This window comes from Galendromus occidentalis, unplaced genomic scaffold, assembly GCF_000255335.2.
Source record: "Galendromus occidentalis unplaced genomic scaffold, Mocc_1.1 scf7180000077486, whole genome shotgun sequence".
In the NCBI taxonomy this organism is placed as follows: domain Eukaryota; kingdom Metazoa; phylum Arthropoda; class Arachnida; order Mesostigmata; family Phytoseiidae; genus Galendromus; species Galendromus occidentalis.
The window spans coordinates 428,407-453,634 of record NW_003805474.1 but is presented as its reverse complement, the minus strand read 5'-3'; the positions used below and the strand labels follow the sequence as shown (position 1 = coordinate 453,634).

The 25,228-nt window shown below is 52.3% G+C and overlaps 1 protein-coding gene across 1 annotated transcript; it reads left to right on the top strand.

The window, feature by feature from the left end:
• The first annotated feature begins 1,561 nt into the window (after positions 1 to 1,561).
• On the top strand, positions 1,562 to 24,826 carry Ephrin (ephrin). Its single transcript, XM_003745944.2, has 4 exons — positions 1,562 to 1,600; positions 8,773 to 8,864; positions 23,692 to 24,089; positions 24,342 to 24,826. The coding sequence occupies exons 1-4, from the start codon at positions 1,562 to 1,564 to the stop codon at positions 24,824 to 24,826; spliced, it is 1,014 nt and encodes a 337-aa protein (XP_003745992.2).
• Positions 24,827 to 25,228: the final 402 nt, after the last annotated feature.

Below are 25,228 nucleotides of genomic sequence, written 5' to 3'. Positions count from 1 at the left end.
AGGTTCCCATATTCGATTGCTGAGCGGGGAAAATAATAAAATTTTAAAAAGAGGGTGTACCTACTGCGGAGTCTTCACAGGTGAGTCCTGCAATGAAGCCACCGGCGGGACAGTGAGTGATTGTGAGCGATTGCATATGATGTGGAAATGCGTTGCAAATCGTTGTAGCCTCGGAGTCGGCCCGGGACAATCTGCGACAAGCAAAGGGTTTCTTCTCCCCTGTGCGATTTGGGCTCGTGTACGATGCGGGTCTGTCAACATGAACATAATCACGACCACCTGGAACCTTGAAAAGAGTTTGCGAGCATTAGGGGACCAAGAGGAGGCGGAGCGGGGATATGAGGGCCAGGGGTGCTATGACGAGAATGAACGGGGGAAGGGAAGCCGAGACAAGAGCTCGATAGAGCATGCAAGCAGAGGAGTAAAGAGGACTCAAGATGAGGGACGAGCGAGACAAAACTAAGGGGGTCGCGGACCGCAGAGGGAGCGGTACGAGGGAAAATGGGCGGGGAATTCCCTCCGATGAACCTGGAGGACCTCCGCTCGCCCCACGGCCGCAGATCTGGTAGAGATACCAGGCTTCGATATCCAGAGTAGATCGACTAAGAAAATTTGGACCTTTGAGGTCTCAATTCGACACAGATTGGATTTCGCGTCAATATTCTGTCACTTTTTCGCCAATACCGGTTGGAGTGGGCAAAAACTCCTCAGAAATTAGGTATATCGTCCGAACAGTCGCGTTTCGGACGTTTTCTTAGTCGATGGTCGGGTAACGGCTCAAAGGAAGGCAACTACGTATTTTACCATCGGTCGGCTTGACCGCGTTTTTATGCTTCGGACGCGTCAAGCAGCTCGCGACGACGCAAAAATTGTCGCCGAATCGTGTGCGATACAGAATTCTCTTCGTCGCGAGACAGCGAGTCTCTCAACCGCTCAATCTTCTGGGCTGCTTCTCAACAGTGTGGATTCTCCGCTCGATGAAGTCGTTGATGACATGTTATTAGCCGATAATTACTCGCAGCTCTTCCGCCGTGATGTGACCGGTGTGACTTTGATAGATTTGAGTACTGCGCCGTGTTGCTACCGTATGCATTTCACAGCACTACCAGAACTCGGTAATACCGCCGGTAATGGTTTCGGCTCGTCACAACTCGGATGAGGACGATTTCGGAGAGCCGATACGCATCACAACGAAGCCTGGTCATGCTCAGGGGAAGAGGCTGAGATAGGAGATAATTCGTCTTGATCTCGATTAATTCTAATCGGTCCAGGTCAGGCCCCTAGAAGGAGGAGATTCTTACGCTGAATTCGACGTCATATTCTGGAAGATCCATCTGTTTGGGAGGAATGTTCGCAGCGTGAAATTATTACAAAGCGAAGCCGATGATGGCTCGCGTCCATCGTCTCCGCACTAGAATCCTTGTCTCGTTCGTCTATATACGTTTTTGTCTCCTTTTCTTCTGCTCATCTCCCGAGGCGGCTATTCATAGTTTTATGGCCAATAATGCGATCGATCGAGTCGTTGTTCTATTTTTCGAGCGGCCATTCTTCTATCCCGGGCATGGAGGCCCGTCCTTCATTCCTTGATTATGCCGCTGTTGTTCGCGTAAATTATTGAGGAGCGATTTTGGCTTCCTTGAATGAAGTAATTCGCCGGTTTCCGCGATCGACCCCATAAATTGTTTGCTTTGCATCGACCCAGAAACGTTATTCATGTCCGCGCCTCGGGACTTGCGAGAGGAAACCATTGCGTTCTCCCTCTGGAGCGATTCCGTTTCCTGTGCTTGTTGTCCTCTCCTGCGTCATCACAACGACAGCACGGAATCAGTCTCAGACGAAGCGTTGATATTTCGCAGTCGTCAAAAAAAAACACTGAGCTTCTCGGAGTTCATCTCGTTTGCTCAGGGTCTCGGGGTCCAACGCGGCAAGTTCGGGATTTGCGCTCTCTCGAGAGCTCGGCGTATGCACAGGGCTCTGCTCCACTTCTTCCACGGACTCTCTGTCGTCTGCGAAACGTCGGCTCAAGCGGAACCCCACCACGTTCTATTGCGCCCTGCTTCACGGTGCTCCCCACCCACTCGAGCCTACGTAGTGGCCGATTATGTATACGAACGATACCTGGCTAAGCCTTCAGTGTCCATTGTATGTATTCCGCCTGTCTACTCGGTGGGGTTGAAATCTCTTTTTTATATCCACTTTTCCCATCTTCCCTCGTTCCCCCACTCGGTTGCTGTCGTCTCCTTCTGTATTGAAGCTCTATAATCCCGTCAGTTGGGAATCACGGAAGCGAGCGGAAACAGCCACGGGCGGACTCGTCTTTCAAGCAGGGTCTAGTAAGTAGGAAAAAAAACATACGGACACTGAATGCGGTCCCCTCGAGCGGGAGAAAAAACCTTTCAATGGCCGATAAACATTCGCGGTGGACTCTACTTTGCGGGGTCCTAATCCAGCGCATCTTTCAGACAGTATGGACGAACGAGCGGTGTTTGACATGGAGTTTGAAAGTTTCAGAGCGTCGGACACTTTGCTTTTGAAAAGTTTCGACGGATACCTAAGCCTCTGGAGGGAAACTGAATAGCGAGCTCGGAGTTAGGAAAGGCATTTCGAATGTATGAAATCCAAAGGGCAAAAAACATTGACTACTCATCCTCCCCAAAGTTCATAATCCTCCTGATCGACGAATATTCCTTCTTTTGGGAGATTATTTTCGCTTCGAATCGTCCCCCGAACAGGTACGTAGAGTCTGAGTATGTGCACTCGCATCTCCGACTCGACGCAGGCAAGAGTTTCTGATTATCCCCGAACAACGAGTTTTTGTTTCAGCTTCTACGGTGGAAGGAAATGAAAATGCGAACCTCAGGAACATCCCAGGGAGCTGTGGAACAAGTTCGCCGGTCTCGCATGCGCAACATCTGCCTGTGGGTGTGAAGTAGCGTCATTTTCAGAGCGTGTCTGAACGCAAGCTGTGAAGTGAGTTCTAAACTCACTCGTTCAGTGAGAGCGAAAATGAGTTATAGAGAGCGAGAGAGGCCGTGTGAGAGCTGGTTATGGCGCTTGTGGGAAAATGTCCGCTCTCTGACAATAGACCTGAAAGCACACACGCTTCTCTGAACAAGAACTACAAGCGCATGGATGTCCGACGATACTCGGACAGACTCGTATAAGGATTGACTCTTCTTTCAGGGCACGAGTCAGCGATCGACTGAGAGTGGTATCCTCAATGGAACCGTGCATGCATAAACAAAGGTGATCGAATGAATATAGATGCGGTCCGTTGAGAGGAAAGAGGACCTATTTAACTACGGTACCCGGTGACACCGGGGTCGAGAAAGTGTTTAGATCCGCTCAGGTAGTCGGGGTTCGAAATCTCGGTCTCTAAATCAAATCGAATAGGATCGATATCGGTCCCGGGGAGGAAAGGGTGAAATTCTAGTCGACGATTGTCATCGGGAGCGAGTCGCGTTTGATACCCGTCCGAGAGCGGACCAGTAGGTATTGATGGATTAAGCGGTGATATCCGAGCAGAGAGCGACACACCACAAACTAGAAAAACTCGAGAGCTCTCAAGTAAACACAACTCACGAGAGGTAATTGGAAGCGACGCGAGACGCCGGAATCGGATGTTCCTTGTGCCGCCGAAGGCTAGGAAAGAGACTGCACCTAGAAAATTAGTATCGCCCTGTGCCGATGATATCGGAAGTAACCGAAGGCGGAGGGCAAAAGAGTGATTCTGCAGATACGAGAGGTCTGACCGATATTTGACGCTAGCTTGAAGAGACCTCTCCGACCGCAAGCCATAAACTTAAGCGGACGAAGAATTTCGACATGAGAACAGCCAGCCAGCGAGCGGGAGAAACAAAGATAATTCCTCAATCTCGTCTCGCTTTGAACGTTTATTACTCTTTTATTTTTTAGTTCTTCAGCTCTAGGATCGAACTTCAGAGGAAGGCCCGACTTCACCTCCAAAGATGAGATGACGATGATTTAGATTTCTCGAACTTCAAGCTTCCTTCACGCTCATATGTCCCGCCTAATTGGGGATCTTGGGATCGGAGACGACGATGAAGATTTGAATACCGGGCATATTTCGAGCCCGATAAAGATCTTCGGGCATTTGCATGTACAATCAGTTGGAAGCGATAGAGTTCTTGGTGTGGTCGAGTCTAGCTCCCGCGCTGAAATCCTTTTGTGGTCGGATCTTTCGGAGGTCTCGGGACAGCAATTTAGCGATTGCCCCCTTCTAGTCTTTTTCGCGTCTGTGTCGTGGAGGGTCTTTCGGATCAGTCAATATTTTCACAGACTTGGGTTGACAAAGTTTTAGGAGCTCTGGGCCTAGCTCATTGGGAAACCTATCTCGTTCAGGGCTTTCACTAAGTAAGGTTTCGACTCCGAACGAATGCTGCGGGCAGGCTTATTCGCCGGAGACAGCGTCATGTTTGAAACAAACTTGTCCGAAAATACTTCCGAGAGATAAGGTATCGCATCTGACGCGGACCTGGTAAAATATGGTACGGCGCCATGTGGCAATCAGCGACGCGCCGATATCATTGAGTCAGGCACCCACTCAGCGCGCCGATCGGTCTATGCAGCTACGCGTTGTATGCACAGGCGTATGACCAACTGCTCAACGAGACAGTTGGATTCTTGAACCCTGACCTTCTTCGAACGTATCCAGCTTGTGTTTACACTCTGATACAACCGCTCTCTCGGGTCGGTAATGGGTAGTTCGGCAGTCATCTGGTCGGATCACAGGCCCCGGATTAGGATATGAACCTTCTCGAAGTTCCCTTTTTTTTGCCTGGGGATCTATCGGAGTGCGAGAGTCGAATTCTTCGTCATACAGGAGAGCAGCGTGTAACCGAAGTTCGGGACCTAGAACCTGCCTTCCTATACGACGAGAACCGAAGGGCTCGTAGTACGAATTCAACGGAAACCGATCGCGTGAAACTTCGCGCTGTGAGAGGCCGAACCCCAAAGGGGAAGCTGAGGTGTCTCTGGAAATTGACGGACAGAATCGCCGCTTGGCCCATGCCAGGGGGGCAGCGCGACCGGAGGCGCGACCGGAGAACCGAATAGTGGGTGAGATGAGACCATCGTCGAGATGAAGCTGACGACAAATACACACAGCCACGATGATGACGACGTCGACGACCCAGGAAATTTCGAGAATCGAAGCAAGGGATGCAAACACCGCAATTAGGGTCGCTGAGTATCGTGCCGCGGCCACCAGAGACCACCGTCGCCGACTCGGAGGATGTTGGGCGGCCGGGGCAGGCGTCGTGTATGCGTTTCTTTCTCTTGTTGCGTTCGCTTCGGGAGAATCGCACCTTCAATTCATCGGCTGCAATAATTTGTTTCCTCGAACGGCGACCTCGACTCTCGGCTTCTTGTGGGCCTCGAGTGAAGTTGCTCGTAGCCGACATCCATTGAAGGATGCCTTCAGCTCTCGCTGCGAGCTCGATGGTTGCTTGAGAACTCTGTCCTGAGACGTAATCATTGTTCTCCGCTCTTCGCGAGTTTTTCTGTTCCGTGCGGATCATCGGCCCCTCCAGTACGCTCGTCTTGTGAGAAACGGGCACACAGTGCCCGGCTATAACCTCTCGAGCTTCGTACTTCATTTTTTATTCCCCTCGTATTTTCAAGTTTCTCCCTCGTTGCCGGCTGTAGTCCGACAGAATCGAGTTAGAATTTATCAATCGTTATCATTTACCGGCGCTTGTTGTTGCTACACGCACTTCTGGTCGAACTGATAGCGTTGCCTATCTCCGGATTAGCCTTGCCGGCTGCCGGTCACAGGGGAGCAAGAGAAAAAGAGAAATTAGGAGCGACAGGACCCGCGGAATAAGAGAGAAAACAAGCCTCCCGAAGACTGGACGTCGCGACACCGTCCCGCTTGCTTATCAGTCGATTCCTAATTGGTCGGTTGGTTCATCCTCTGAGGCACCTGAGCACGGGGAGGAAGGTTTCACCGAGAACGAGAGAAGTCACTCAGTCGCTCATTCAGCCGCATGCTCTCTGCGGGAAGTCCAGCATTGTTTCTTGATCCGGTGGCTGGCGTTTCGAGTCTCTCAGAAGCAAGTTTTTTTCCTCTCTCCAGAGTCCGCTCATTCGCTGATCTAGTTGTAAAAGGGCTTCCAATTAGAAAGGCTCAAACAGCGGCAGGCTTCAGTGAACTTCGGGGCGACGCGGATCGATGAAGCATTTCGAAGACACATCTTGAGCGTGGGTGCACTCATACCGTCGACATCCGAATCAATGAACGGTATGCGACCGCAGCGATATTCATCGGTATCATCGCTCCATGGGTTGGATTCTCGGTATGATTTCAGATCGGAATCGAGCGTGAAATCTCCATCGCATGGAACTCGAATCTCCGTCAACAAGGCCCTTTCCTCTCGTCGACGAAGATTTTTCACAAAAATCGATGCTAATTACGCAGTCACTTCGTGAGATTGATTTATTGAATGACTAAAATAGACGAGTTCATCCGTTCCGTTTGATTGACCGACTCCGGTAGAGTGTCAGATAGACGGATGTTTAGAAGATGACGCCGCAGAGAGTCCGTGGGAAGGTGGCACATTCGACACACTCACACCGACGAGCAACCGAGAGAACAAGAAGGGAAGACCCAAGTGGGAAACATTCATTTCGATTCTTGACATTGATGTCCGCTTCAGGCTCTCTCGTTCTCATTGCTTAATAGCTGAGGCGGCCGTGGCGTAGCGCTCGCATGTAGTCGTGGTAATAGTTACGCTTATGGGCGCGTGTGCCGGACTCTTTGATGCGACATCATTGCTGACATTTTCGAACCCTCTGGGGACTCGGTATGTCGCCGTTAGCTTGAGCGTGTTTTCTCGCTTTTCTTCTACCAGCTGTACTCTTTCTACGGTCCTAAGTGTCCCTGCCTTGATTTCGTCGCTCACAGCCGCTCGTCGCGCTGTCATGTCATGACTAATCAATCCATTGAAGATATATGTATCTCAGATTGCGGTGGAATTGGAATTGGAATTGGACGAATGAACACGAGCGGATCAATGACTGACTGACACGAGGTCTGTTACCATTTTTCGGTCGATCGGCAATGGACTAGCACTTTGAAATTTGAATTCGGGGCACCTTCCGTCTTTTCCGGACAGGGTGAGCGCTTGAATTCTTTGATACTGCTCCATCCGAACCGGGTTCTGGGGCAGCCAGAGGAATTCGGAGGCCAGGATCTGGATTTGTTTCAGGGCGAAGGGACAGAGAGCTAGCGTTGCCTCGAATTCGTCCTGTATCTGCCCAGTGCCGTTCGCAGTTCCCGTCACTAAATTCATTCCAAACATCGATCGGTTCATCCTGGCACGGGCCCCCGGAGAGGAGTCCTGGCCGAGCGAGGCTATATCGGTCTAGTTGTCTCTCGCCGACTGATAATCGATCGCGAGCTTCACTCGGACAGTCAGGAACTTGATCGAAGGCAACTCCGAGCTTCCATATCCCTTTTGCTTCAGCCACCATGATTCCAGGCCGCTTCCTGAGCGCTCTGCTCGTCGATTGACTACATTCAAAACTTCCTAACTAACTATCCCACCGACCAATCTACTGGTTGTCACTTCGAATCAACACGAAGCGAGGGCAAACGCGTTTCTTGCTGCTGTCGCTGTTAAACAGCAAATAAATTACGAAGTGCCCGCGCTAAAACCGCCGCTTGCTTTGATGTCCGATGGGGCCGCTTGAGTCGCGCTGGGGAAAGCGCTGGGGGGGAAACACGTCCGCAGCGTCCCTGGCGGACGGAATCCAAGGCTTGGCCGGCCCGCCTGCTTGCTTGCCGGCCTGCCTGCCTTGCTTTCGATGAGAAGAAGAGCTATTGGGGCGAGGGTGAGGCGAGTAAGTTTCTACCCTTTCTCTCGTCGTTGTTGTTGTACACAGAAGTTGGAGCCTGTCTGTATGGACAGCGAGCTGGCTGGCCGGCCATCAAACCGGGTTCTTGGAGAAAAGAGGAAAGAGCCATCGAAGTCCCTCCGCCGTCGAGGCGACATTTGGGAGAGGGAAACTCTTTTGAGCACGAGAGAGCACCACCACCACCGACCGGATTCTGCCTCCGAGGATCAGTTCGACAGAGACCGTGTTAGTGAAGGGTCATGCGCACTTTCTGACTCCTAGGATTTAACTTACTCGGAGTTGTTGCTACGTTGAGTCCCTCTGACACAGGGAAAAGTGGATGAGTGTTCGTGCATTGCATACCGGGAAACCGATCGACAGTTCACCTTGGAACGAATTGAGGAACTTGTCCTGGAGAGCAGTTTCGCATCGTCTCCGCAGACGAAGTTCTACTCTGGCCTTCGATACTCGAAGGAATGGATTATTTGTAGTTGATGTTATCGCCGACGCCGCCTCTGTTTTTGTCGCCGTTGCTGCTTCCCGCCCGCAGAAAGTGTTAGACACCGTTGAGAGCAGAAGCGGAAACTTCTGAGGAGCTCAACTTCTTCGTTAGACATCAGTCGGCGTGAGGATTGACAGACGTCCTCGATGCCAACAGTGCTCCTCACTGCCGTCTCGTAGTCGCTTCATTGGAACCGTTTTCGCTACTTTTGATTGGCTACATTTTGAGCGGCGCCGCTCCCTTATGAGTTGAGAACTTCATTAATGACCGATCGATCGAGAAATTCTCGATCCAGGACGACGGCTTCTGAAGTTTAAAAGCGGCGATTTGTTCGTTTCGCTTCGAATCCAACTAGAACTTCTTGTGAGTTCCCGCCGAAAACACCGAAAACCAAAATGATGGTCGGTGCAAAGCTATGGATGAGTGCTGTGATCGTGCAAGCACTGACTCTGACGGTTCGCGCTGCTAAACTTCCTGACATCTACTGGAACATGACCAACCCAATGTAAGTATCTCGGAATCCTCGATTCTCCCCATTTCAGGAGCGATCTCGCTCGTCTCTCTCGCCTTTGGAAAATCGGGAACACACTTTTCTACTCTCTGATGACACAATTCCCGTCCTCGACGGAATCGTTCTCTCGTCTTCTGAGCGCGGTCTCGATGGCTTGGTGGGTTACCGCCACCGCACACGATCAGAAACAGAGACGAACCCGAGACACTTGTTGACTTTTCCGGTGTCGTATTTTATCGCCTGCTGGAATCGTACTAGTGTCGAGAAGCGAAAACAAAAGGGCGACGAGACATCGCCTTTCGGTTGCATCCGAAAGTCTCGTATTCATCGCGTTCAAATATGTGGATCCAAGCAAGGAATATGAAAGAACCCGCGTCTCGATTTCGTCTCTGGAGCGCGGAGACTGAGAATCAAAACATTGAGTTCTTATCCTCGACCGTATTGGAGAAGTGTTCGGCTCAGAATCGAGATTTCCGCGAAATTGAACCGAAGCTCATTTCGTTCCATCGGAATTCCCTGGAAGATTGTCTTTGCGTGAGCTCGTGACATCTCATTTGTTTGGAAAACTATTCGAGCCCTCGCTGGTGAATGTTTTATATCACACACTTGTTTTCTACTCGTACCCCGGCATACGCGTCACTTTTCGAGCATTCGAAGCAAACGAGCGGCCGGCGGACCGGTCGGCCGTTCCGTCGGACGAAGCTACGAACGATAGAACAGAAGGCCTCAGACACAAAGTTCCCGATCGTTTTTGATGTGTGTTCGAGCCGAAATTAGGTAATTTTCGGTTCGCGCCTGACGCACACCTGGGTGTGCATCACGCTCTCACGGCGGCACCCCAGCATCGAACTCTCACTCGCTTTTTCGCTCGTTGGCTGTTTTCGTTCCTTCGCTCGCTCGCTCAGTGACAGCTCTGCGTGTTAATATGTTCCTTACGAAACAAGCAGACCAAGAGGAATTCTGTTGTTTTAATCTGTCGCCTCGACAGTTTTTCGGAGAATTCCGGGCACGAGGAAAGGTTCCGAAGCGATCCTCTGGACATTTCCGTGTCGAATAGGCTCGGTGAAGGAGCTGAGGGTCCTCGAAAGCGTTGTCAACAAACCAACCGAGCGAGCGAGTGAGGAAGCGGGCGAGCTGGTTGGCATGTAGGCAAGCGGTCGGTGTGGCAGAGGCCGGCGAAAGCGTGCCAGACGACAATTAGGCTTCACGTGAGCGGTCGCATCCATCGGGCATATAAGTTACACGGTAGAAATTTACAACTGAGACATGCCTGCAGCAGCATCATATCATGATTCTCGAAGTGTGTTGTACTTCTTCTGCCCTCAGTTTTCTTCGTACCGAATTCGTACATCTACAACGCTTACGACATTCACCTCCATTACCCCGAAACCCTGCTCTTTTTGTCTCTCGATTCGAGTTGCCATCACATCCACACTTCCTTTCGACGTGTGCATTTTTCCGCGGTTCCACCTCATTCGCATTCGGAATTTGTATTCGGCGCGGTCTTTTAAACTTTCTTCGAGAACACTCCACTTGACCATTCGGTATGCTCGCTTCTTCGTTGTGAAGTTGTCGAGGCCGCTCACATGCACTTATTCTGAAGCATTTCTTCTTTTCTCCTGCTCTCGGTGGGACAAATCTTTTAACGAATTCACCGGTTTGACGGGTAGTGATTCTTCTTGGAAGCGTGCTCTCCTTCACGACGTCGTCGTCGGCGATGATGCTCGTCTGTACGCCAACGGCACCCCAAGAAGGAACAGAAAACTCTCGTATGTGTGATATAGAAGAGAAACGTTAGTGAGAAAGCGAGCAAGTCCTCATGGGGCCGCCGCCGCCGCCACCACCGCCATGGCTTCTTCAAAAAAGTTGCCGACGACGACTTCGGCGGAGCGGCGTTCTTCACGCCTACGGGAATTCTTATGGTAGCGGCGGTTCTCTACGGATCTATCTACAAACTGAGGCAAGTGTACGGAGCCGACGTAGACACCGCAAAAAATCTGAAGCGATAGCAGGAGCGCAGAAAACCAAAAGCCTTAAAAGAGCGAGCCGGCGAATGCAGAGCGAACGCTCGATTAAACTCGGAGAAGAATTGGGCGAAGAATTCGTCCGGAATGCCCAGACCGGATCCGTCAAATTCTGTCGGACACCGACGAGTTGCCTGTCACTGTCAATGCTAATTTCCGGTGAGGTTTTCATGGGACCTGGCGTTCCTGAAAGTCCCACAATTGCATGGAGGTCAGGACGCGGGGTCGACTCGCAGGTTTTCCCGCGACAGAGAGCTATCGGGAGTGTCGTGAACCTTCGACCGAAAGAGCTTCGTCCGTAGTACGATTGCGAGGGTCTCGGTGTCAACGAGCTGCTGGCGTCGATATGCAAATCGAATGCCATTAAAAACGTGCGTGTCATCTGGGGGGAGGGCAGGGGGGAGACGAGAAAGGAGACAGAGGAACGAAAGGAAGAAGCTTCAAAAAAAATAGAAAGCGTTAGAAGCATCGCTGACCGGCTGTTACTGACTGAGGTACCTCCCTTTTCTGACACCACCACCACCACCATCAGGATCGCCATTGCCACCACCACTAACAACAGCAGGAACAACAGCAGCAGCAACAAGAACAGCATCAATTGTGGGCCCCTTTTGAGAAATTAGTCCAAGAAAAGTGGACCTTTTAAAGCCCAACGAGCGTTGGGCCTTTGGGACGGACACAGTCCTATGATTTCTCCCCACGAGCGCGGTGACATTCAGCGCGAACAACAACAATGATTCGCGCGAGTTTAATTGCGTTCCACAGTTTTCGTTCCGTCGACGTCTCGGATCAGGATGCGGGCTCAGCCTCGGTTGTGTCGCATTGGAAAATCGACGTCGACTAACGAATACTGCGCGGGTCGGTAAAGTCCGCCACGCAAGGCCTGGTCGACAGCAGCGGCGGCGGGAACGACGACGACCGCGACGACGGTGTCACCATGCGACGACACATGACTTGATGAGGATATGAAAAATGGTTTTTTCACTCATCGAGGAGAAGCTGGGTGTTCGCGGGTTTTCTACTTTTCGTCGTTGTTGGTTCTTCTTCTGCTGCTGCTGCTTCTGGCAAGTACGAGGTTCGCCGACGAAAACTTCAGTCAGCCTTTCAGCAGAAGTGAGCGGCCAGATGAGAAGCAGACGTCGATGAGGAGAAGGCGAGCTAGGTCGCTGTCGACTTAATAACGAAAGGACAAATCCTAGCGTCCGTCTCTTGCCTCGATGCTTGCCTGCAAGTCAGGGACCGTCCGGACAGGCAGCCCACTCGACCGACTGCATGGCTGAGTGACAAAGTTGACTTGTTTGACAAATGTATTTGGACAGCTGCTGAACTGAGCGACGACGTTCGTCGTTGACATTCATGTCGCTTGACATTTGCTTGTACTTCTGTCATCTTGCCGAAGTTTTCTGTGTCAAAACGGAACCTCGCAGCGCTCCTGTGGCCCGCTCACTGGCTCGTTCGTTCTCTCTGCCTGCCTGTCTGATCCCCCATGTCTTCCGCGTGTGCGAGTGCGTTGAGCTCAGACAACCGCAATCCGTTCGTGGACTCCACGCGGTACGGGCGGACAATTAGCGTATCGATCCCCGGGAGAAGGTCTCTATTGGATCGGCAACGAGCCGAACTGCGTTCACAATTAAAGGATCAGATCAAGTATCCGGTATCTTCCACTCCACTTATTATCGATGTATCTTCACGAAGTATCAGGGATTAACTCCGGTGGAGCCGTCGGCGGACATCCGTTAGGCGCACCGCGAATCATAATCTTCTCCATTCAGCCGGATCAGGGTCCTGGACCGAGGTGGTACACCTTGCTGATATCTTCGCTTGAAATGGCATCTGCAGTGCCTCCGGTGTCGTCGGGTCAACAGGAGTAGATGTTCTCTACCAAGGGAAAGAAGAAGGAGAAAGAAAAGAAGGAAGGAACGAGCACGAAGTCTCGGTCGAAGCGACGATGACGCGCAGGGGAACCAGAAGGAAAATGTCGAAGATTCACCGACGCTGGCCGACCGACCGACCCGTCGCTCGCTCGCTGGTCCGGACGCACTGACGCAGGATCTACCGAACGAGCAAGAGGCGGTGCTGTTTTTAAAGGACTGGTGGCGCGATTTTCGCCAGAAGATGCACATAAAGCATTCTTTCTTGTAAGATCGGCCGCCGCCGCTTCTTCATCGGTACCGCCTCTTCTTGAGGCTTGCTGGGTAATGCGGCGCCTGCCGTCCATCCGTCGTCAGCGTCCAATAGAGTGGAACACTATTGAGCGATCCAGTCGCTCGGTCGGCTGATCCGTCGGTCGTTCGGTCAATCGAGAGCACGTGTAGGAGTTGTTCGTAGGACAAGGATAAGGCGTTAATGTGAACGTTTGCCTCTCGTCACAAAGGCCTGTCACTGTTCTGTATTCCTATCGGTTGCTCCCGTCGTCGTTTTCGTCATTCGCCGGACCGGAGTCGTTGTGCTCGACGCGGCTTTAGTCGTCGTTTCCATGATGATCATCCAAGACGACGACGCGATCAGCTCCTGGAAACCACCGGAGCCTCTCTCGGTACAGAGAGGCTTTTTGGACACATTCCATATCGATTCGATTGAGTGATTGACCGACTGACTGGCTGAGTGACTAGCAGAATGATCCTTCAAGGCTTTCTTTTTATCCTTCCATTATTTCCTCCCACACATGATCGCTCCCGTTGTTGGCGTACTCGGAGCGGGGGAATTCCCCCCGACGACAGAGGACGCATTCATGCCGAGTCCGGCGATGCGTACATTGAGTGTTTCGTTCTTTCTTCCTTTTCGTTGTTGTTGAGGACGACATGCTCGATATTGTCGACGCGACAGAAGCAAAAGTTTGTTAGTGCCAGATGGATCCGAGCTGCACTCGAAGTCTGACTGACCGACCGAGTTCTTGTTTCTCCTTTTGGCTTCTTGCTCTCCATCGTTCGAACACCGATGCTGCTGCTGCCGCTATAAAACCATAAATTACGCTTCGAGATGCCTCTTCTCGAGAGCGCTTGCTCGACTCACTCTCTCCCTCACTCGTCAGTCCGGTAGCCGGCGAGCTGGTTGGATTCTCTGACCGACGGGTGGTCGAGTGGTTAGCGCGTTTGTCACTTCTCGTGCAAACGTGCATAGCCGCAACGACGCCGCTCGCGCGGGAGGCGGTGTGGGTTCGATCCCTGCCGCCGGAAAAATATGCAGGTACTCGGCCTTGATCCTCCTGGGTACATTTGCTCTATGGATCCGTCCTCGGAAGCAATGTGAATAACAGTACCCGGGACGTTAAACCTTGGCTGTGTGGATCAGCCCGAAAAAGTTTTTGGTTGGATTCTCTGGTTGGCTTTCAGGCTCTGGTGCGGACAATTCTGTCGAGGCCCTCAATTGAGTCTGTCGTGGTTGGCATCGCCGCTCTCTCATTCATTCGATCAATGCACAAACACCTTCTGTTTTGTCTCTCGGTCCTTATGTCTCTCTATCGGCCGTAGAGCCTGAATTCCTAGCCTCTGATGCTCGGTAGCCTATTGGTGAGCGAGGCGAGGAAATATCACCGACGCCAAGAGAAGGTCCCGATAGCGATCTTGATCCGTTTATTATTTTCGCTCCTGTCACTCATATCCTCCTACCGATGGCGATTGCATCTCCAAAACCGGGGGGTCTCGGGGTAGATCCTGGTTAGCCCGCTGTCTGACGAGCGGAAAAGAAACCGAGCGAGGAACGGAACGAAGTAAATCCATGAGAAGTTCAGAGCTAACAACATCCAGCTGGATGGAGAAGAAGAGGGGAACACGAAGGGGGAGGGGGAGGGGGAAGGGTGGCGTGTCCGGTCGCACCTGCATACGCGGTCGGACATGAAAGAATAAGTGGGAAGGTGGGAGGGGGGAAGGCTCCGATGCAAAAACCTTAAAACACAAGCTCTAGTACCCATCCCCATGCCGGTCCCTTCCCACCTGACCCCCAGGTCCCCCGGTGACCCCCTAAGCCGATGCCCAGATGGTAGCAGCAGGTACTGCCTCTGCTACTACGATGACGACGACGACGACTACTACTACTACTCATTGCTCGCTCAAATGCAGATTACGAAGTGGGTTGGACCGAGTCTACTAAACTCGAAAGAGAGAAAAGGGGGTCATACCTGGTCCATATGCGTATGCATTTCTTCGTATGCGAACCGCTAGAACGATGTGGCTTTCGCTCGCATTGCTCGTGCCACACGCACTTTCGATGCGCTCGATCGGGGCTTTCTCCCAATAAGATCCGAATCGCAAAGATTTCCCTTCTCCGCTGACTCCGCGCATCATCTCCGGCGAAAACACGAAGACCGAGAACGGTATGGAGCGCGAGGGAGATTCCGTCCTGACGCGGTTTTGAACACACTTTCCCGAGGAAGACGATTGGGAATAAGACCCGGAGAGTTTCCTCAAAGGAGAAAAAAGTCGACCGGATCCGATAGGACGTCGGCTACGACGGCGAGGACCTCGAGATTCATGAGGTCACCTCAAGCTGCCGGCATGATTGATGTGTCGTGTTGAATTTGCCTTTCGGAGTTCGACGAGCTAGAGCGACGAATTCCGATTTGAATTCAATACGATGGACCGGAGTTGTTTCTTATTGACTCCGGGTATTCTCACGTATTCTCGATTCTGTATATTCCGACGGAATGCTCCCTCGAAAGCTGTATCGGGAACTTACTTCCGATGCTTTTCTTCCGTGGTTGACTGATCGGAGTAGTAACGCTGTGACTCCTATCTCGAATGATGGACCACCTCTGCGAGATTACAGGCCTAATCTCTCATGGGCTGCATTTGTCGATTATCATTTCGCTGCGCCCTTCGTTTGAGTGATTTCGCTTCCGATGCGTCGCTTTGACCGATGACGCCCTCGGACGGAAGAAGAACACCCGGTCCCAGCGGTGACATCGTGGAGGCTCCTAAGAAACGGAAGACCGACGATGGGAGAGGCGGAGCGGAGGGAACCGCGAAGAATTCTGAGGATTGGAACAGAAAAACGGATGGACTTCCGAAACTGATCCTCCAAATCTTCGAACACGCCGTTGTTTTACGTTCTTCCGCATCCGTGGCCGTTTCTTGGCTCGCGGTTATCGTGTCCCGCGTTCCTCGGTCACTCCGGGCTGCTGCATTGATGTTATTTCCGCCGCCGACGCCTGCGTGCCCGCCTCACTCAGGAACTCCCAGGAGGAGGATTTGTCAAGATAGGCCGCGGGCGATCCTTACACGCCGCTTATCGTTTCAGCCGACGGGTCTTTTGTAATTAAAGCCGCCAGTCCCCTCGAGTTCAATGCATTCCTCGTCGAAGCGTCTCCTGTCCCAACCTTTTACGATAAGGTCGGCGGCCAGTTTGATTCAGTCGACCCAGTGATGTGAAACAGGCTCCGAAAAGGAGAATACTCCATCTCCTCGCTTGTCACCACCGTTGCCGTCGCCACCACCACGAATGGCACCAATGGCAGCACCAAGCCGGTCGTCGTCGTCGTCACTGCTGCCACAGGAGAAGACAGCCGTCAGGAGATAACATTGAGACCGTTGCCCGTACGCATGTCATTCGCAGCCCGATGGGTGACTGACGTTCGTTGGTGCTTTCGGCTAAAACGATAGATGGATGAATAGATGGAAGCATTGATTTTTATTACTGGCTTCCATTGGGCTGCTCTCGTTCATGGTTGGTCATCGTCAGTTCGGTGGCGGCCGCGTCATCGGCGTCGTTGCGGCTGTTGTTGTTGTCCGCGACACCGAAGATCTTCTTCTCACACTCCTGGCCGGCAGTCGTGACGAAGTCGTCATTCGATGAACGCTTTCTGAAGTCATTCTGACTCGACGCGCGAAATGAACTGACTTCAGAAGACGATGGAGTCGACGATGACGACGAAACAAGGCAACTGCTGCCTGCCTGCTTCCTTCGATCCATGGGAACCTTCCTGAGGAGGATGCGTCCCTATAAAAAAAGAAGGAAAAAAAACTGCTCTCGCAGCTGTTAGAGGGAAAGAAAAAGCCCCGAGTAGTTTTCCCAGCATTAACGACGATAGTGATAATAATAATAACAACAACAATAACGACACGAGAGGACAATGGTCATCGGTCCGTGAGATTCTGGGGGTGAAGCTCACGAGCAATCGGTTCTGCCCAAGTATCGAAATTCAGAAAACCACTCCTTATGCTTCTCCTTAAAACCTTGTCGCGACAGAAGTGCCCGGAAGACGACAGTCTGAGCCAGAAGTTCTGGCCGCCTCTTCCGTGCTACTCGCTCGTAGCTCTACGGAGTTTCCTTCTCCGTCTCCGTACGTCTTGGAATGCGATTAGGGCAGTCTACGATTGAGCACTACTGGTTCCTGAAACTTGTCGGCTACAAGCTGCTTAATCATCGTCATCATCATGGTCCCCTCTGTCTCGTGCTGTGAGGACTGCAGAAAATGCGGGCGGTTGACTGCAGACGCACAGACTGATCCGACTCACTCAGATAGTAGCCGTCGGCGGCCAGTAGACAGGCAACGGAGCAGACAGTTAGCCTGCCCGCCTGCCTGCCTGCCAGCCAGGTCAGGAAAGCGAGCGGATAGGCAGGCAGGTAGGTAGGAAGATAAGAGATCGTCGAGTCGTCTTCGTCTCCGTCGCTCGTTGATATGACACGTCCTCGATGTCTATCTACAATTTGAATACCTCCGTTGTAGAAAGTGCCTCAGCTCAGAGGAACGGCAATCGAGCCGGAATCCCGCGCGAATTCAATCTATATTATCTGTGCGCATTCTATCAAATCTCCTCCCTCATCTCGGGCTGTCCGATGGCTTCGGTTTCTCGAATCCAAGTTCATTCTGTCTGTTTGTCCACCTCGTCTCGGATGTCGTTCCTTCGCCGATGCGTCGTCGGTCGGGGCAGAATAGTTTTGAGGCCTGGCTTCCGACGACGACGACGCGACGGCCCGAGTAGGGAAGCTGAAGCACAGGGTAATTAGCTGCATTCGGAGTGGACGTCGATGCTCCTTCCTCCAGACGATGGGCAACAGCGTGCTGCAGCTGATATAAGAGACCTCACGGCTCATTACACGAGATGCAGGAATGCAGGACGGGAACAAGGGAGACAATAGGTTCGGAGAGCTCGAGGAGCCCAGGCAGTGTGGCATTAGGCACAAGCTACATACGTCGAGTCCTACTTGCATCTTGTCCTGAATCAAGCACAGAAGGTCTCTCGGAATCCGATCGCGTCGAGAATCCGCCCTCGTCATCCGTGGGTCTCGCTCGCGTTTGTCTCCTCCGAACTAATCTGACGCCAATCGTAGCTCTCTGATCTGGTGTCTGAGTTATTTCTCTTCTTCTTCTTCTGTCGTTGCTCTCTGTCGATCTCCACGTCTGTACCGGTTTAGTAGACAGCGGGCTTGGTGGTGTCGGTAAGCCAGCAAACGAGCTAACCGACGATGACGACACGGATTTCACAGGTGGCGGGCGTTTCTATTTGACAAACAAAGATCGAACTGCGAGCCAAGAAGCAGCCATGTCGCTTGGGTGGTTCGGCCGACTACGTAGACCCTGCTGCCCCTATCCGGTCGCAGGCTCTACCGAGCTCGTGGTCGTCGTCGTTGTTGTCGCCGTTTTTGTCGCTCTGGCCGTCGTTCTGTTTTAAGACGTCCGGCAAACACGACCAGCTGGAACGTCGCTATGCAGGTGGCACTGTGGCTCCAGTCTCATATTTGCATTCCATTCATGTGAGCACACTCGCCATCAGGCCGGCCCTATCGGACTCGGAGAGGGTTTGAACTACTCTACATTCCCTTGTCCGACTGGGTGGTGGGACTCCTCTCTGATGACGGCCTGAACGGAATGTTGAATTTGAACCCCCAACGTACGGAGCTATCGGTGAGATGCCGCGGTGCAGCACTCAAGCAGCCCTCGTCTTCCGAGAAGCATTTTTCCCTCCAGAGGTAGAGCCTCCTCTTGTCTTCGCAGACGAGATAATCCGCCTCGTCGGCTCGTTCGACGTCATGACGACAGGTACGAGCGATTGGTCTCCGAGGAAATAATTATTCGCGGGTCACGCCGCACGTTCCGCAAGACGCGAATCACGCAAGCCTTACGCCCAAACGACGACGGGATCGTTTCCATGGTCTGCGTGCTCGACCGCCTTTCGACCAACTAGCCCGCGTGTCTGACTGAGTGAGCGTGGCAGCTATCGGCACGGCTCTCTGCTGATACGTTCAGAAGATCGCGCGGTGAACGAAGCGAGAAAAAAAAAGCCATGACGACGAAGACGTTTGTGATGTTGCCATTGATAGCCGAATAGCTCTGCCAGCTCTGTCCGTTCGTTCGTTCGGCGATCTGTCTCGGAGATCAGATAGTTAATGAGCGAAGGAATCGATAGAAAAGCGAAGCCGAAAGAGAAAAAATAACGAGAAATAGCGAAAATAATAATTCTCAAGACCAAATCAGACCTGAGGGAGCACGACATTCTCGTTTCAATTTCCCTCGGTGTTGGCCGAGTCGCTCCGAAAATCAGAGATTTGCATTGAATTGTCGAAGAAGAATTAGACAATGACAGCGGCGAGTGCCGGGGTATGATCTTTAAAGGAACGGTCGGGGCGAAGCGCACGGAAGCGAAAGGTTCCGAGCCGGGACTTCGTAATTAAAAGACCACCCCACCACCACCACCGAAAGATTTGAAAGGCGAGATAGAGCCTCGCGGAAAACAGCGAAACAAGAATGGACTCGACGAAGAAAGAGCCTGTGGGGATTGCAGCAGCAGCAGCAGGGACCGAGAGCTCCAGACAGACAATGAACAGTTTTGTCCTGCCAGGTTGGGCCGGTGTTATTTCACCGCGCCGCAGTCAAAAAAGTTGATTGCAGTTGTTTCAACAACCCCTTCGGTAGACTCCAGCAAGCTCTAGCGAGCTAGCCGGGCTCGTCGGATTTCCCTTCGGGTGTCCCGTCGACGAATCACCCACGTGATCATCGAACTCAGGTGGACTTGTTGGAGAGAAATCCGAAACCGAGGGTGGAAGAAGAAGACGGGTGGGAGTCCCGGACGGTTCATCAGGGTCTGGTGCCACCGCTTCGGCGTCAGGTCGTTCAACGCCTATGAGACACACGGACACATAGATCCGATATGACACTTACAAACATGTGTTTCTAGCCGAGTGAGTGTTAACTAATTATCCGAATACATCTTGTCGGTTACCACCCCTTGACATGCGCAGGAAACATGTTCCAGCCCGTGGTTCGCTGATGTATGGATCAGCGATGCGGTTTCTGGCCGCGAGACATTTCTACCGGCAGGCTTGAGTTTTGTTTGACAGAACGCTTTTCCTCCAAAGAGGTATTTTTGGCTGGAGGACCCGGCTTGCATCGGCAGGATTCCGGCGGGCGACTCTTGGTCCGAAACCCGCTCTTTCCAGTCGCTCGCTTATCAATGGCCTGAGTCGACTACGGGAGGGTTCGGATCGCGACTTTGTTGTTGCTGTCGTCGTCGACGTCGTTCTTCTCCAGATGGTCAGGACGTGGTTGGAATCTCGGCGTCGAGTCCGCTTTGTCCACCGGTGTCGAGAGGAGTCGTTTTGAATACAAAGCGTTGCTCGATAATCTATGCTGCTCCTGTCCTTCATGTGGTGCTCCACCAACGCCAACAGCGGAGACGACCGAAAGAGCGGCGACGACAAACAACAAACTCCACCAGGTGAACAAGTTCACCATGCTCGCTCTCTCGCTCGAGAGATCTGGAGACTTCACGGGCAATTAGCTCGCACGCTTCTAATTATTGTTGTATGGAACGCTAAATTTTTTCCCTCGCCAATGGGCGATTTAGGACGCGTTCGCTGCGCTCGGTGTTCGTGTCGGAGGCGGCAGTTAAGCGTTAAGCGAGGAACTTTTAGGGCTCGGATCCTGGTGCGGAGGAGGAAGAATTTCTTTGATCCGGATTCTCACGGGGATCCTCTCATGGGGCTGTGGCTTCTCCATTTCTCGTCCGCTCGGATCTGTCTCGTTTTTCTCTCTCTTCAGACCGAACGGCTTCTTCGGCTTCGGCTGACTACCTGGCTGACTGGCTGACTGACTGGAAGTGACTGACTAGGTCGCTGCCGGGTCGAGTATCTCGGATCGAGCGCGTCCATATTCCGGCTCTGGATCCCTTTCTCGAAGTGATAGCACAACCGGCATATGATGTTTTGATTCTGATGTTTTGACGAAGAGGACAAGGAGAGCTCCACAAGCCACGAGAGCGAGCATAGAGGCTGGAACACCGCCTGAGAACCCTTTGCTGAGGCCCAGTAGGAAACAGAAACAGCTCGTTGTTGTTGTCAAGTTCGCCGCCGAGATGAACTCCCGTATTTGTTGTGAATGCATTCTCGTTGGCAAACTATGACAAGTATTCTGGGAAGTGCTCTATATCACGGGTCACACACCCGGTCAGAGAGTTGGACGGAAGGACCAACTGACGGACGGACGCGCTCGGGAACGGACTACCGAACGAACGCACACACATAGAGAGAAAGACCGAGCGACCGAGCTCGCGGGACTAGCAGACCGAATGAGAAATCAACGTTGCCCGGGGTTCAAATCGGATCTCTGACCCCAAAGGGGCGTAAATCACGTCCATTTGGCAAGCGTTGCCCACGCCCCACATCCGAGTCGTTTTGAGCTGTGGGCATTGCCAGCACCAGCAGCGTAGGGACTCTTGGTAAAACCACGGGCGGCAATGGCGGTGGAGGCGGCGGTAGAGCTCGTGTCGGGGCTCGGGCCGTAGCTTCCTCAGTTTTTCCCTCAGTCGCTCGAAGCCGCTTTTGGCTTTGTCCGCCTCCGTATTCCGCCTCCCTTATTCAATATCCAACTTGCTGCGTTATTCTATTGTGAGATGGACACCACCACCAACAACGACAACAACAAATGCAAGCATGTCAAATGGCTCATGGGGTGCACACGAGGGGTACGCTCAGGAATAATGGGGCCGGAGAGGGGGAGGAAAAAGGAGGCATGATCGACCGAAGCGAAACGGCCGACCAGACACTGCCGCCGCTATGTTGCTCGAAGTGTAAGGAGATCTGGGAGTGTTTTTGAAGTGGTCGTCGTCGTCGTCGCCGCTCCGGGTGACTCAGACGAGGGCGGACGTCCATTTGTGAAGAAGCTCATCCCAGCAAAAGAGAAAGGACCCGGAGCCAGCGACTATGGATAAATAGATAGATAGAAACGAAGGAGTCGGGGCGACGTTAGAGACTCGACGGAATCGTGTTCTCTTCTACGAGGAACGCTTAAGCCTCCACGACGAGCGGATTTGGGAGCGTAATTTTTCATCATTACTTTCCTGGAATGGATGATTTGCAGGCGAAGAGTTGTTCGGGACTGAGCCGCTTTGTTCGAATTTCTTCGCTCGAGGAGCCCGTTCGCTCTTCTCCTTGTTACAACCCGGTGAACGCTGTTCCCTTATGTCTTCTGTCAGGTCGACGAATACAGGACGGCGAACCGAGAACGTTCACATGTACTCCCCGGGCTCTTGCGAGGGTCTCCGACGAAGTCGGTACCGGGAATCGCAATCGGATCGATTGCCAGATGGGAACAGATGAGAAGTCGCTCGAGTTTTCTGTCAAGGAAACTCAGCGAGGGAATGCGCAATTGCGCCGGGGGAGGCTCACGTCTCTCAACTCACAGCCTGAGACCGGTGAGCCTTTCTGGTGGTTGAGACGTCCTGACTTCCCACTCTATAATCTAAAATGCACCATTCTCTTTGAGGTAGGAGTTTCGAGCCAGGGCTGGGGATTAAACTAACATTTGCGAACCCAGTCTCCCGCTCGCTGCTACCGGCAAAATACAAAAAGGAGATTAGGATTCAGTGAAGCATCTTCAACCTACCCCCGACTCCTCTCCCGGCTAGCGTTCAAACTCCCCGCCTTGCAGGCTGGTCGGTGAGACACCCACCAATTCACCCTTCCACCCTATCGTCGAAGCTCTCAACGAAGGCATTCGACTTTGAGTCGCTTCTCTTCTTTCAATTGACAACTCAAAGTTGTTTACAATGTTACCGACTCCGTGGATTGGTCGTACGGCGGATTCACGATGCCTACGAGAGTTGCTGCGGTCGTCGTCCTGTCCGCCGACAGCGAGAGTCTATTCCCCCACTCACAGTCAGATCGACGAATATCAGACGGGGCGAGAAATTTAAAATTTGTTCCACTGGCGCACCGAAACCCACAGCGAATCGGACATTTTAGTTTTCGAAAAGAAGAAAGAGAGGACCCACAGGCTCAGTCGGGTACTCACGCGACGCTCGGTATGTCGTCGTTGTTTTCAATGCCGTGTAGTACAGCGGCAGTGGTTGCGGGGAAGGCATAACGAAGTGATTGTTGGCCGGCTTGTCCCTCCGCTCCAGACCAGCAAACAACACAAGCGGTTTAATCTGGACGCGCGCGGAGAAGTGGCATACCAGCTAGCTTCCTTCTCCTCCTTCTCTCCCCCCCGTCGCGTGAAGTCCTTTACGCACACGAAGTCGCGTACATACGCACGTCGAAACACCTCCAGGGTCAACTCCCGCTGTCTCAGTCGGGGCGGCTTTTTCGTTTTAAGCAACATAAGTAATAAATCTCGTAACTATCCGCGCGAAAAGAGGAAACACCTCGAATTGAACAACGACGACCACGAACGCGAGTGACAGCCGACAAAAGCGGCGAACTGCATGTTACCTCTCTTGTTCAAGCGAACCCGAGACCCGGAGCGTTGGGCTTAACGAAGTTTGGGGGCTCTTCCGCTAAGAGGAGATCCAGATGATCCCTGCGTCAGGAAGCTGTTCGCAGACAGAGCTATGACGCTAACGGGTTCCTCTTCTCGTTTCCAGATTCCGTATCGACAACACGGATCACATCATCGATGTCAACCGTGGCAACACGGTATTCGAATACGACCAGGTCAACATCGTGTGCCCGAAACACGACAAGGACGTGCCCGAAGACGAAACTGAGAAATACATCATCTACAACGTCTCGAAAGAAGAATACGAGACGTGTTCCATCCGAGATCTTTCGCGGGCGAAAATCATCGCCAAGTGCAACAAACCGCATCAGAGCATGTACTTCACAATCACATTCCGCTCATTCACTCCTCAGCCAGGAGGCTTGGAGTTCAAGCCGGGCAATGATTATTATTTCATTGCGGCTCCCGAAGATATTCGCGAAGGCGAAAACCACTGCCTGACGAAGAACATGAAGGTCCAGTTCAAAGTTTGCTGCAAGAAAGGTACGCATAATTCAATTCGACTTTTGATTCAAAGCTGATGATTATTATACATAGATTATTGATATTTTTATTATTATTTTCATTTATTTTTTCTCTCTCTCCCATCTGGGGTTCCCATTCGGGGATTCGTCCTCCTGTCTAAACTGAAATGGGACTCAAGTAGCTCTCGTAGAGGTTTCGCGGACGAGCGCGTCAAGTCGGCGACGCGATCCGAAAATCGGAACTAACCGAATCGAATTCTCTTTCTTGCAGAGGGTGATCAGCAGATCCACCGAGCGAACCCCAGCTCGAGTAGTACGACGACGACGACGACACCGACTCCGAACCCTGACGAGAATAGCGTCATCTACCCGTTCTATCCGGTTCCGCCGACCCAGAAGCCTATCCGACGCATTCATCACAACCGCCACCATCCCGCGAGTTCGGAAGGAAGTACGGTCGACTACTGGCCCCAATATCCGATCGTGCCCTCGGCGGCTGCGGCCCCCTCGAGTTCGGTGGCACCTCACCGAAAACATGACTGGCCCCACCACAAGCGAACCCAGCAGCACAAAGTTCCCGAGCGACCAGTGTCCGACGACACGTCCGTATTCAAGAAGGTCAACAGTATTGAACGGAAGCGTTTCTGGGAGCGTGCTGGTAAAAAAGAAGGTCTCACGAACCACTCGGATTGCAGTATCAGACCTAGCTCGTTCATAATTCTGGCCGTTGTGATCCTCCATTCCTTGCTCCGGTAAGGTCATCCCGAAGAGTGTTCAACTCTTCCACTGCACCGGTGGGGCCTTCACCCCATGTCTCCCCCTCTCTTCCTCCTGATCTCGAATTATTGTACTGCGGACAGATACAAAGCCACGGAGACATGTTGGGAACGTCGTCGCTAGGCCATATCCTGTACATACAATCCTGGACGGACGATAGGAACGTCCTGAGGTGGACCACAAGTCAGAAAGCATTTCGGAGAGCTAAATGGCGTCATGGGCGCAGAATCCGTAGAACAGGAAGAAAGTAACAAAGAAGACAGGAAACACGGGCTACACTACGGTTCGAGCCCGCACTGCTGTGATATGAAGATGATAACTTTGATGAAGAGGAGGATATAGAGCAGAAACACGTGAAACTGCCTGTGTATTTTGGTGTTT